The following is a 13,125-nucleotide window of genomic DNA, read 5'->3' as shown; positions in this document are numbered from 1 at the left end:
CGGGGTTGGAGGCTCCCCGCCCGGCTGACCCTCCAGAAAAACGGGCTGCTCGCGGTTTCGTCCCGTCTTACCGTCCTGCGCGCCCCCTGGACCCAAGGAGCGCCATGGCCGGGATGTCGTCTGTTCTTTCGCCGCTGCTGCTGCTGCTGCTGCTCCTCGGGACCCAGGTGGGTGCCCGGCGGGGCTCGGGGAGGGAAGATCCCGCCGGCCGGGAGGGGGCCAGGCGAGGGCAGAACGGAGTCTGAGTTCCAGAGTCCGGAGGGCGAGCTGCACCCGCACCCCAGGCCCCCGCGGCTCGGCGCGCAGGGCATCCGTGGCTGAGCCGAGCGCGGGGACAGCGCAGGCCCCCCCCCCCCGCGGCCCCTGCCCCGGGCTCTCTGGTGACGGGATGGTGACCCCCCGGGGGCTGGGCGGGCACGGCCATCCCCCGTCCTCCCACCGCGCTGTGGATACGGAATGGATGGAATTGGCGCGGAAGAGACAGTTGGACACTGAGGTTTCAGGAAAAGCTTCATTCAAAGAGCTGCCGGTCCAGGGACCCTAAGATCCAGATCCTGAGCCCCTTGGACAGTGAGATGTTCTCCTCATGTATTCCTGAGCCTCTGTTCCCTAACGCCCAGCTTCTGTAGGGGCTCTACTCCCCCCTCAGCTTCTGTAGGGGCTCTACTCCCCCTCCCAGCTTCTGTAGGGACTCTACTCCCCGCCCCCAGCTTCTGTAGGGACTCTACTCCCCGCCCCCAGCTTCTGTAGGGACTCTACTCCCCCCCCATCTTCTGTAGGGACTCTACTCCCCCAGCCTGGAGAGTGAGATGGTTAGCTTAGATTGTAGCTAATTCCATCCTGGAGGGCGCCCTGACCTCCCTCCAGCTAAGCCAGTGGTTCTCAACCTTCCTAATGCCACGGCCCTTTCATATCATTCCTCATGTTGTGGTGACCCCCAACCATAAAATTATTTTCGTTGCTACTTCATCACTGTCATGTTGCTACTGTTATGAATCGTCATGTAAATATCTGATATGCAGGATGTATTTTCATTGTTACAAAATAGTGATTGATCACAAAAACAATATGTAATTATATATGTGTTTTCCGATGGTCTGAGGCGACCCCTGTGAAAGGGTCGTTCGACCCCCAAAGGGGTCGAGGCCCACAGGTTGAGAACCGCTGAGCTGAGCTGTAACATCCGGGTTCAGGGCCCCGCGGATTGGGCGCATTTCGGTAAACAGGCTCTTGCGAGACCAGATGGGGACGGAGGGGACCCTGACCCTGAATGTGCACTTGGGACGCTAAGTAGCCTCCTATTTTTTATCACAAATGGAGTTAATTATCAGCTCGCAAGATTGCGCAGTAGCGAGCAGGTTTCTGGGACACATTCAGATTGCCAGCCCCCCAAAATGTCTTATGCTCCCCATCCCCGGGGCCGCGATGCTGGTGAGAGGCCATGGTAATGAATTCTTTTTCTTTTTCATAATTTTTTTCTTTATTGATTCAGGTATTACATGTGTCCTTATCCCCCTTGCCCCGCTGTAATGATTTCTTTTTCTTTTTAAAAAACATATTTTGTTGATTTTTTTACAGAGAGGAAGGGAGAGGGATAGAGAGTTAGAAACATCGATGAGAGAGAAACATCAATCAGTTGCCTCCTGCACACCCCCTACTGGGGATCGAGCCTGCAACCTGGGCATGTGCCTTTGGCCGGAATCGAACCTGGGACCCTTGAGTCCACAGGCTGACGCTCTATCCACTGAGCCAAACCAATTAGGGCCTTTTTCTTTTCTTTTTTTTCTTTTTTTTAATATATTTTATTGATTTTTTTTACAGAGAGGAGGGGAGAGAGATAGAGAGTTAGAAACATCGATGAGAGAGAAACATCGATCAGCTGCCTCCTGCACACCTCCTACATGGGATGTGCCCGTAACCAAGGTACATGCCCTTGACCGGAATCGAACCTGGGACCTTTCAGTCCGCAAGCCGACTCTCTATTCACTGAGCCAAACCGGTTTCGGCTCTTTTTTTATATATATAATTTTTTTTCTTTATCGATTAAGGTATTACATGTGTCCTATCACCCTTTGCCCCGCTGTATTGATTTGTTTTTAGTTGGGGGACGGTGTTGTAACAGCTTTATTGAGGAGTAACCAGTAGGTTTAAAGTGTGGAGTTAAGTGCCGGCCGCCTCGCAGGTGCACACACACGCCCGCCCTGCTCCCACCAGCCGGCACCTCTGCCTGTGCAGGGCCTGCTCTGCGGTGGGCAAGCCCCGGGGGCAGGTTCCTTTTCTCAGGATTCTGTCGCCAGGAACATGACACACGCAGTGGCCACAGCTCCTCCGGCCATGACGCCCTCTCCACGCCACCCACCCCGGGATCCCCATACACTTTTTTTTTTTTAATATTTTTTTCTTGATTTCAGAGAGGAAGGGAGAGGGAGAGAGAGATGGAAACATCAATGATGAAAAGGAATCATTGATTGGCTGCCTCCTGCACGCTCCCCACTGGGGATGGAGCCTGCAACCCGGCCACGTGCCCTTGACTGGAATCCAACCCGCGACCCTTGAGTCCGCAGGTCGACGCTCTGTCCACTGAGCCACACCAGACAGGGCGCCATACACTTTCTTTATTCATAGACTTGTGTCCCGCTCCAGCCCCGACCTGGGGTCAGTAACTTCCTTGTCTGGCTTCGCGGAGGCTCCTCCGTGTCTGTGCTCAGGTGGTCGGTGAGCGTCTTTCAGAAAACGGTTCTTTTATATGATTCCTCATGGAATTTGTTCTAATAAATCTTTCTATCAAGTGGCCAAAGAAAAGTGTGCAGGTTGGCGTTTTGACATGTGTTCACAGTGAGCGAAACCATCCCCGCAGGAGAGTGGGTGCAGCCCTCACCCCCAAAAGTGTCCCCCATACCCCCCGCTCGCCGGCCGGCCCCCAGGAAGCTGGCTCCCAGAGGTTCCTCACCAAAGCATGAGAGCAGGGTCAGAGTCTTTTAAAATCGATAGAAACCACAGCTTCTTCCTGTTTGTCTGTGTCGGGCGCTGAGCCCTTGAACTTGGAACAGTTGCATGAAACCTGCACCTTGGCTGACAGTGGGCCTGGGGCCTGTGCCTGGTGTGAGGGGCTCGGTCCTGGGGTTTAGAACATCGTTGCCTTTCGTCGTGTCTGCTTTGGAGGGAGGCGAATTCAATATTCCATTTGCGCACACACATCTGGCCTCGCACGACTTACAGTGAGACGACCGCGCTGAAATGGACATTTTTAAAGCACTCGAAAGGGAATGGGCTGCGGCGTTGGCTTCCATGTGCCTGTTCCTCCTCACCCATTTTCCGCCGACTTTCAGCGGGAGTGGGAGGGAAGACGGGGAGAGACATGCATCCATTGGTTGCCTCCTGCACGCGCCCAGACCAGGGCCGGGGATTGAGTTGGAATCGGACCGGGGACCCTTCAGTCCACAGGCCGGTGCTCTGTCCGAACCAGCAGGGCCCATCGCCCCACCTCTCACCTCTGTGCGCATTTGGACGCAGAGTGAGTCTCTCGCAGGCATCGTGCGGCGGCTCATGTGTTCACCCCGTTCGGCCATCTGTGTCCGATGGGGGAGTTGGCTGCATTTGCATGTAAAGCAGTTACTGTGGAGGAGGGACTTCCGTCTACGACGTTGCTGTCTGGGGTTCCAGGTGCTGCTTTCTCTCCTGAAATCAAGCAGAGTCACACGCCCTCAACAATGTGGTCACATCACCGTCGCTGCCCTGCCCCCCAATCTGTCAGCCGCCCCCAAACCAGCCTGCTCTCTCTGCAGGGGGGTTGCCAGGGCCCAACCCGCTGAGGGGCTCAGCCTGCCTCTGCTTCTGCCCACCCCACCTCCTCCGGGCACCCCTGCCTGCTCCTTAGAGCTGCTGCCTGGATGGGTGGCCACTGTCCAGCGTTTAGGCTTGGCCACCCCAGGTTCTGTCTGTGCTGATGTTGATGTTGTGACTAAATTCTTCTCCCGTGTGAAACCTGTGCGTGGTAACAGCTCCCCCCAGAGATGGGACGAGAAGGCCGCTGGCCCCGCCTGTGGAGCCAATACGCACGGGACCCCGGTTCCTGGGCCCCCGGCTCGGGGAGCCCCTGGCTGCCTTGTTCCTGAGGCTGCTACATGCGGAGCTGCGCACCCTGACCCTCCCGTTCCAGGGCGGCGGCCCAGGCGGTGCTCCGCGTGGACGGGGCGTGCTGTGGACCCTGCAGGGGTGACAGTGGGAGGGATGGGGGGCGAGAACGTGGTGAAACACGGTTCCCGTCTTTGCAGCTGACCCTCAGCACCTCGAGCAACCTGTCGTCTGAGCCGAGCGCGGCAAACCTGAGCCCGGGCAGCAGGTGCGGGCCTGGCGAGTACTGGTCTGGCAGGCACTGCTGCCAGCGCTGCCCCGCAGGTGAGTGGGGGCGGGTTCTGTCTGCTGGGCCCGCACTAAATGCACGTCGAGCCATGGCTCTGTCGGGCGGCAGGGAGGAAGCGGCCGGGCACCGTGCTGGCCAGCGGAGCACGTGTCCACCTCGGGGCCTTCCGGGCTGGGCCCTGGGACCCCCATGGTGACCTGGACGCTGGGCTGCGCCCGGGCAGCTGGTGGCGAGCCCTGGGCCGGGAGGTGGAGCGCTGGGCTGGGGTCCCGCTGCCTTGACTGACCCTGGACCAGAGGCGCGTCCTGGGGGCCTCAGAGGTGTGTCCTGGGTGGGGGTGGGGGTCGGGGTCCGGGTGCCCCACCACACAGCTGTCGGGGAGCGATTGCTTCGTCATTTCCACGTACTGGTAACAGGCAGAGATTACTCCAATGCTAACGCCCAGGGACAGGGATTGGCATTTTCTCCCCAGAGAGGCCAGCCCAGGGCCTGGCGTGGAGGCCGCACAGCGGGGCGAGGGGCGTGCCTGGTGGGTCTGACGGCACCCCAACCTCTTGCACAGGCCGCTATGTCGAGGAGCCGTGCAGCAGCCCCCACACCCGGAGCGAGTGCGAGGTGTGTGACACAGGGATGTACACGGAACACGCCAACGGCCTGCCGTCCTGCCTGCTGTGCACCACCTGCCGCGAGGGTGAGTCCCGGACCCTCGAGTCTTGACCTTGACCCTGAAGCCCCTTTTTTAAATTTTTAAAAAATATATTTATTTTTTAAATATTTTTAATGATTTTTAGGGAGGAAGGGAGAGGGATAGAGAGATAGAAACATCGACGAGAGAGAATCATCGATTGGCTGCCTCCTGCACGTCCCCTACTGGGGATTGAGTCCACAACCCCGGGCATATGCCTTTGGCCGGAATCAAACCTAGGACCCTTCAGTCCACAGGCCAACGTTCTATCCACTGAGCCAAACCAGCCAGGGCTATTTTTATTTTTTTAAATATATTTTATTGCCCTAACCGGATTGGCCCAGTGGATAGAGCGTCAGCCTGCGGACTCAAGGGTCCCAGGTTCGATTCCGGTCCGGGGCATGTACCTTGGCTGCGGGCACATCCCCAGTGGGAGGTGTGCGGGGGGCAGCTGATTGATGTTTCTCGCTCATCGATGTTTCTAACTCTCTATCCCTCTCCCTTCCTGTCTGTAAAAAATCAATAAAAATATATTAAAATATATATATATATATATAATTGATTTCAGAGAGGAAGGGAGAGGGAGAGAGAGAGAAACATCAATGTTTAGAGAGAATCATGGATCGGCTGCCTCCTGCACATCCCACACTGGGGATCGAGCCCACAACTCGGGCCTGTGCCCTTTACCTGAATCAGACCTGAGACCCTTCAGTCCGAAAGTTGATGCTCTATCCACCGAACCGCACCAGCCAGGGCAAGAATATATATTTTTTTCTTAATTAAAAAAAAAGTGTTTTCCAAAGATCTAAACTTGAAGATAATTTAAAAAAGATAAATCAAGGGAAAAATATCCTGGAGTGATGATTAACCAAATAAATAAATAGATAAATAAGTGAATAAATAAGTAAAATCAATAAAAATATAATAAGAAAGAAAAAGAAATGGTCTCTGAGGAGTGAAGAGGAGGACCTTCTTACATCCGCCAGAGCCGGTGCCGCACGTGGGGGCAGGGCAGTGGGGATCCTGGCCCGACGGGAGACGGGGGGTCAGTGCCAGCCTCGGAGGAAACACTGGGTGTAGTGGGTGACGTTCCCACGGGCCTACCCCACTCCCCCCCGCCCGCCCGCCTCCGTCTAGACCGGGGCCCGCTCCCCCGTGTGTCAGAGCCCGGCCGGTGTGCGGTGGCATCACCGGGAGCCACCCCATGTCCACTGGCAGAGAAGGCGGGCAAAGCGACATGTGGGGTCGGGGCCGCAGGCGAGTGGGTGACGGGCTTGGTCTCGGGCTGGGCTGTGGCCCCACCTTAGTCCCATCTCACCTGCAGTTCAGACGCTGGGCAGAGGGGGTTGGAGGGCCCGCCCCCTCGATGGAGCCGTGCACCCCGCGAGGCTTCAGGGCCCGGCCTTGGCGGCCGTCGGGTGGGCTGTGGGGTGACCGCCGAGCTGACCGCCAGCAGGTGGGGCCAGGGGCTCTCTGCGGCCCCATTCGCTGTCTGCTGTGTCACTCACAGCTGCCTCCTGCACCCCCACACTGGGGGTGTTGACCTGCCCTTTAGGGGGCAAACACGATGAAAGGGATAATTTGGGGGTATCTCTGAGGACAGAACTGGCTTTGTCCTCCCAGCCCACATTGCAAGGGCACCTGCTGCCCCTCCACAGACACCCCAGGTTTCAGGGCCCCCCTCTGGCCCGTCCACAGACACCCCAGGTTTCAGGGCCCCCTCCGGCCCGTCCACAGGCACCCCAGGTTTCAGGGTTCCCCTCTGGCCAGTCCACAGGCAGCCCAGGTTTCAGGGCCCCCTCCGGCCCGTCCACAGACACCCCGATGCTGGAAATAGAGTCTAGTTGTCACCTCTTCGACTGTAAGTGTGAGGAGGGAGGGAGATTGTGGATTCGGTGCCTGTGACTCGGCAGCAGGAGGGGCCGGTATGGGTGGGATGGAGTCCCAGCCCTGGTGCCTGACCCAGCCTCCCCTCCCCCCGCAGACCAGGAGATGGTGAGTGACTGCACCCCGAAACGGAACCGGCAGTGCCAGTGCAAGACCGGGGAGTTCTACTGTGACTCTGAGGACTGCCCGGAGAGCTGCTACCGCTGCACCAGGTACGGCTTCGGGGCGCGGGCAGCCACGCAGCCTGGGTCTCGCCCCCAACCCCCCTCCTCCCCCGTGGCGTGTCTGCCTCGGGTTATGCCGCTGCCCCTCGGTTCTCCCATCAGTAACCTGGTAGCACCTGCCACGTGGAGGCGCCTGAAGATGAAATCCAACCAGTGGCCTGGCTGTTCCCACCGGGGGCCGCCCTGGGGCCAGGGCTCCGTCCACCCAGAGCCACGACCCGCTCATCCCACCAAAGCCCCTGTGGAGTCGGCACAGAAGCCAAAGCACAGAACCTGCCCGGGTCCCCGAGGGGTGGAGGGCGGGGCTGTGGGAGACACAGAGGCCTGAGGAGGGAGGGAGGTGGGAGCCATAGACAGTTCCAGAGGAGGCGGCTCCGGGCAGAGGAAGAGCCGTGAGCACCGTGCCCTGTCCCAGCTGCAAGGCCGTCCCCACAGCAGGGCCCTGGTTCTGTCACAGGCGCCGGTCCTGGCGGCTTCACAAACCTCGGGAATAATTCTCTCCAGGCCCGCAGCCCGGGAGCCCGAAACCCGGGTGTGGGCAGGGCCGGCCCCGCGGGCTCTGGGAGGACCCTCCTGCCTCCTGGGCTCTGGGTGGCGGCGCCCCTGGCGCTCCTCCTAGACCTGCTGCTGCGGCCTCTGCTCTGTCCGCCATCGCGCCGCCTCCTGTCTGCGTCTCTGTGCTGCTCCCTGCGAACAGGCTCCCTCAGGAGGACGCTGGTCACGGGAGGCCCGGCTCCTCCGCGATGGCCTCCCTTTAGCGCCGTCACACGCACAGATTTCCTAAGAAGGTTCATCCTGAGGTCCCGGGTGGACTCGATGGGGGGACCTTCTGGGGAGACATGACAGCGGTGAACCCCCTGGAAAAATAGCTCCCTTTTTAGAAGAAATGGATTTTTATTGATGTCAGAGAGGAAGGGAGAGGGAGAGAGAGGAACGGCAATGATGAGAGAGAATCATGGACTGGCCGCCTCCTGCACGCCCCCCACCGGGGATGGAGCCCATACCCGGGCCTGTGCCCTGACCGGGAATCGCACCGGGACCTCCTGGTTCGGGGGTTGAGGCTCAGCCTCTGAGCCCGCCGGCTGGGCTGCAGGTGTTTCACGCTGTGACCCTGGAGTGTGGGGTCTCAGAACCAGCCTCCCGCACTCGGACAGGAGCTGGGGAACCGGCGATGGTGGAAGGCGAGGGGCCGGTGACCTAGAGGTCCCTCCGGGTCCCCCCTCAGGTGGGCAGAGAGCGTGAGCACGTGCGGCCTGCGCAAGCGAGCGTCGGTCCTGGGTCTAAACACGCCTCCCTGTGACCTCGGAACACGTGACAAACAATGACCAGCCCCTAACTTCACGACCACGAGGAAGGACACCTGAGGGCCGAGGCTCTCACACGCAGGACAGACCCCTGCTCCCCGCTCCCAGGCCTGCACACGAGGCCGAGCAGGTTCCCTGGAGGGACCTCTGTGGCTCCCCCCGTGGGATGAGGGCCATGACCTCTGAGAGGCTGGTTCTGGGGTGAGCGCTGGGCTGTGGGTGCCCTGGGCCCTCGTGGGCCTCGGCTCGGGCACACGGTGCTCCCGTGGCGGGTGGGGAGCTCTCCGCGGGAGCCGCCCCGGAGCCCACCTTCTGCCGCTGACAGCGCCCCTGGGCCCGGGTCCTGGGAGACGTGGAGGGAGGAACAGTGTGGCGTCTCCTCCCCAGGTGCCCCGAGGGGAAGGTCGTCCTGCAGACGTGCAACACCACGGCCGACACCCTGTGCGGCCTGCCCGGCCCAGGTAAGAGGGTTCCTGTGGTGTCTAACGTGTATGTTCTGGAGACGAGAACCATGTCAGATAATTTATTTATTATTTTTTAAATATACTTTTATTGATTTCAGAGAGGAAGGGAGTGGTAGAGAGAGATAGAAACATCAATGATGAGAGAGAATCATGGATCCGCTGCCTTCTGCTCGCCCCACATGGGGATCACGCCCGAAACCAGGAATGGAACCATGACCTCTGGTTCATAGGGCCATGCTCGACCACTGACCCACACCGGCTGGGCTCCGGTGAACAGTTCAGGGGCTCTTAGCACCCACCTCTGTGTCTCCCCGAAACATTCACATCCGCCCATTAAACAGCAGCTCTCCCGCCCGCCCCTCCGCCCCCAGCAGGCCCTGATTTGCTTGCGGTGACAGATCTCCCCATTCCGGACACGTCACAGACGCAGTCGTGGGCCTGTGGCCTGCGTGTCTGGCTCCTTCCCTTCAGGAGCGTGTCCTCCAGACCCTCCTTATTGTGGGACCTGTGAGAGCGCCTGGCGGCTGAGTCACACTCACGGATGTGGACTAGGCCACGTCCTGTCAGTCGTTCATCTGCTGGTGAACTTGGGCCAGAATTCCAAACACATCAGCCCTCGAGGCGAGACCGTTGTGTGGAAAGGACAGTGTTTCAAACGATGCTGTTGGGGAGACTGGAGGAAAATTAACTCACAACGAACCACAGACCAAACTCAGACCCGAAGCTCTAGAACTCCTAGAGGAAACGGGACCGCCCGGCCGGCGTGGCTCGGGGCGGAGCCTCGACCTATGACCCCGGAGGTCACGGTTCGATTCCAGTCAGGACACAGGCCTGAGCTGTGGGCTCCATCCCCCGTGGGGGCCGTGCAGGAGGCAGCCGATCAGTGACTCTCTCCGGTCATTGATGATTCTGTCTGTCTCTCCCTCTCGCTCTCAGAAATTAATAAAAATGTCCACTTTGTGAAAAAAAGAGGAGAAAGCGGAGGGAAATGTCATGGCGTCAGATTTGGGTCCCGCCGGTCAGCGGGGACCCGGCCTGACACAGGACGTCCCTTCAGGGTGGACGTCAGAGCACCACGTCCTCACACACTCACGTGGCCCGTGAACCACCTGAGACCCGGCACCTGGGCCCGCGTGGGGGCGGGGTCAGCGCTATCTGCCCTGGGGGTGCCGGCCCCCCAGGAAGGCTGGGCAGGCTGCACGGGCCGCCCCCAGGCCTCTCCCCAGGGGGTCCCTGTGCTGGGCCAGTGAAAGGAGATGCTATTCGATTGTCCCCCTTTTCTCTGAGTTTGTTTTGTCTTCAGGGTCCACATCACAGGGAGTGAGATCCCGCAGGGTCTGTCTCCCCGTCTGGCATCCCTGAGCGCAGTGCCTCCAGGCCATTCACGTTCTTACAAGGCAGGAAGCCCTTCAGGTTAAGGGTGAATAATGTTCCCGTGTGCATGTGTGTGCATGCATATGTGTGGTGCATGTGTGTGCGTGCATATGTGATGTGTGTGCATGCATGTGTGTGCATGCATATGTGTGGTGCATGTGTGTGCATGCATGTGCACACGTGTGTGTGCTACACGTAACTTCTCTATACTTCTCAGCCCATGACACTGAGGGAGTGGCGGTGCCGTGGCCCCGTGGACACGGGGTGCCGACCTCCTCAGCCTCGTGTTTGCATGTCCCTCAAGCATCTTCCCAGGCTCAGCGCTGGTCTGGGGGCCTTGGTCCGTGGCTGCTGGGACCGGCGGGTGTGGCTGCTGAGGCGCTGTCTGTCCGCAGGGCCAGGGAGCCGACACCGGTTCTGGTGGATGGCGGGCTGGCTCTTTGCCGCGGTGGTCGGGGCCCTCGTCATTCTCTGCGTCAGGAAACCCGGAGACGGAGGCGGCCGGGCGGCCTGCTGTTGTCCCCGTGCAGGTGAGCACCGAGCTGGAGCCAGGGGACGGGAGGCCGTGACAACCGGGCCGGTCCAGGGCCTGAGGGAGGACAGGGCTGGGCCTCAGCTGGCCGGTGCCTGGGGCTGAGGGACGGGCCTGGCTAGACAGGGGGTCCCTCAGGCGTCATTGACGGGTGTCAGCTCCATCTCCCAGGCGGCAGCCCTGGCCGAGGCCAGGGTGTGGGCAGGTCTGTGGGGCAGAGCCTGGGCTGCTGAGCTCGGGACACTGGGCTCCTGGCAGGTTCTGGAAGCTGTGCAACCAGGAAACAGGGGCGAGGCACAGTGGCCCCTTCCTGGAGCTCCCTGATCTGGGGGTGAGGGGTGGGGGGCTGTGATCGCTTCTGGAACCGCCTCAGCTCAGAGGAACCTCCTGGCACCTTCCGGTAACCACCTGCCATCTGTCTCCCAGGACCTGTCTTCACAGGACGCCGTTACAGAAGAGACAGCCTGGTGAGTGCTTCGGGCCAGGCCAGCCCCGGGCTGGGAGGGGGGAGACCCACTCCAGCTGCAGCGAGCCCCTCGCTGCCCGAGCGTCAGCCGAACACGAGCCGAGGGCCTGAGCTGGATGGGCCTTAGACTCTGGTGGGAAACTGAGGCACCGAGGCCAGCGGAGCCAGCCGTGAGGGCAGAGCCGAGACTAGAGCCAACCCGGCCCCACTGAGCGTGGGGTCTACGGGCCCCTGTCCTCTTGCGGGGGCCCCCGGGCTGAACCCCAGACTCCAGACACGTCTTGCCTTTTCAGGAGAGCTCAGTGGCCTTCGTGTCATCACCTGAGACCCCAGATGCAGACGCTCCGCTCCCCACAACGGGGGCCCCCCACCTGCCTGAAGACCGCCTGGACGAGGCGTCCAAGCCCCAGATCTTCCCTGGGACCCCGGAGAGCCCGGCGGGAGGTGGCCCGCAGCCGGAGGCGGAGGCAGGTGACGAGGCCGGGACCCAGGATGGTCACCACGGCCTGACCCTTCTCCACCCCCCGCCCCCCTGGCCTGAGTGTCCGGCTGAGGTCATGAGGGATCTTGTGGACACAAAGGGGCCATCTGCTGCAGCTGAGGAGCTCAGGAGGCCTGTGAGGCTGTCTTACCACCTCGGAGACCAGGTGACCACACAGGATGGTCTGAAATCAAAACTTTTCAAGCCTGGCCAGCATCGCTTAGTGGTTAGCATGTCGGACGGTCCACGGAAGCGTCGGTCACTCCCCATCTATCTGAGCCCCTGCGTGAGACAGCCAGTCAATGAGCCTTTCTCTCGCCCCCATCACTCCATGTCTTATACCACTGACATGGAGTCTCCGCAACCCGGGCCTGGAGTTTGTATTTCTCCCAGAACACCCAGCTGGCCTGGCACCGGTGTGGACGCATCCTGCCCTCTGTGTCACTCCCAGGCAAATGGGACTCCAGTTTGGAGACTCCAGGGAAAGGAGGATTAACAAAATAGAACAACTTTGTCCCCGGCCGGTGGGGTTCAGTGGTGAGGCATCGACCTAGGAACCAGGAGGTCACGATTCGCTCTCCCGTCGGGGCACGTGCCTGGGTTGTGCGCTGGATCCCCGGTGTGGGGCGCGCAGGAGGCAGCCAATCAGTGGTTCTCTCTCATCACTGAAGTTTCTATCTCTCCCTCTCCCTTCCTCTCTGAAATCAATAAAGATATATTTTTAAAAAGAAAAGGACGCGTCGATTGCAGCAACAAGTGCGTAAGCGGCCTGGGCCGCACCTGCAGACGGCCCGTCCGACGTGCGCGGGATCGTCATAAACGGAGGAAAGGAGGCCGAGCGGAGGGGCGGCTGCCTGTGGCCCGCAGGACAGAGTCCGGACTGGAACGGTGTCAGCGAGAGGAGCCCAACCATCCAGGCCGCCGCAATCATGCTTTTCTGTGAGTGTGTGTGTGTGTGTGTGTGAGTGTGTGTGTGTGTGAATGTGTGTGTGTGGGACTGTGTGTGACGTGCTCGCCGAGACCATGAGAGCAAAGGAAAGTGGGGCTTTATTTTTTTCTTTGCCCATTATATATAAGTTGCGCGGGCCGATAACCGCCACCAATTTAATAGGAAGAGAAACACATCCTATCCTCAGAGACGCTTAAAGAAGGGGAGGGTATCGGGAAAGGGAGACTGCGATCTCATTATTAGGCAAGTAATTGGTCACAAATCATAGGATATAATAAGAAGATCTGGTAAGGAAAAAAGGTTAACGTTGGTAAATTTTTGGCGGGTTATAAAAAAAATGAAAGAGCGACTAGGGTGGTCACTCTTGAGGAGTTCTCGTCCGGTCGTGCTTTTTAT

At 59.6% G+C, this 13,125-nt stretch overlaps 1 protein-coding gene across 1 annotated transcript; it reads left to right on the top strand.

The window, feature by feature from the left end:
* The first annotated feature begins 4,877 nt into the window (after nucleotides 1–4,877).
* Nucleotides 4,878–12,456, top strand: LOC102440797. The gene is made up of 6 exons (XM_023748526.1): nucleotides 4,878–5,054; nucleotides 7,033–7,147; nucleotides 8,851–8,924; nucleotides 10,697–10,831; nucleotides 11,260–11,300; nucleotides 11,593–12,456. The coding sequence occupies exons 1-6, from the start codon at nucleotides 4,994–4,996 to the stop codon at nucleotides 12,274–12,276; spliced, it is 1,110 nt and encodes a 369-aa protein (XP_023604294.1). The 5' UTR covers nucleotides 4,878–4,993; the 3' UTR covers nucleotides 12,277–12,456.
* Nucleotides 12,457–13,125: the final 669 nt, after the last annotated feature.

Source organism: Myotis lucifugus, unplaced genomic scaffold (genome assembly GCF_000147115.1).
Source record: "Myotis lucifugus unplaced genomic scaffold, Myoluc2.0 scaffold_1499, whole genome shotgun sequence".
In the NCBI taxonomy this organism is placed as follows: Eukaryota; Metazoa; Chordata; class Mammalia; order Chiroptera; family Vespertilionidae; genus Myotis; species Myotis lucifugus.
Note: the sequence above shows the minus strand (reverse complement) of the source record. Positions and strands in the feature narration are given on the sequence as shown.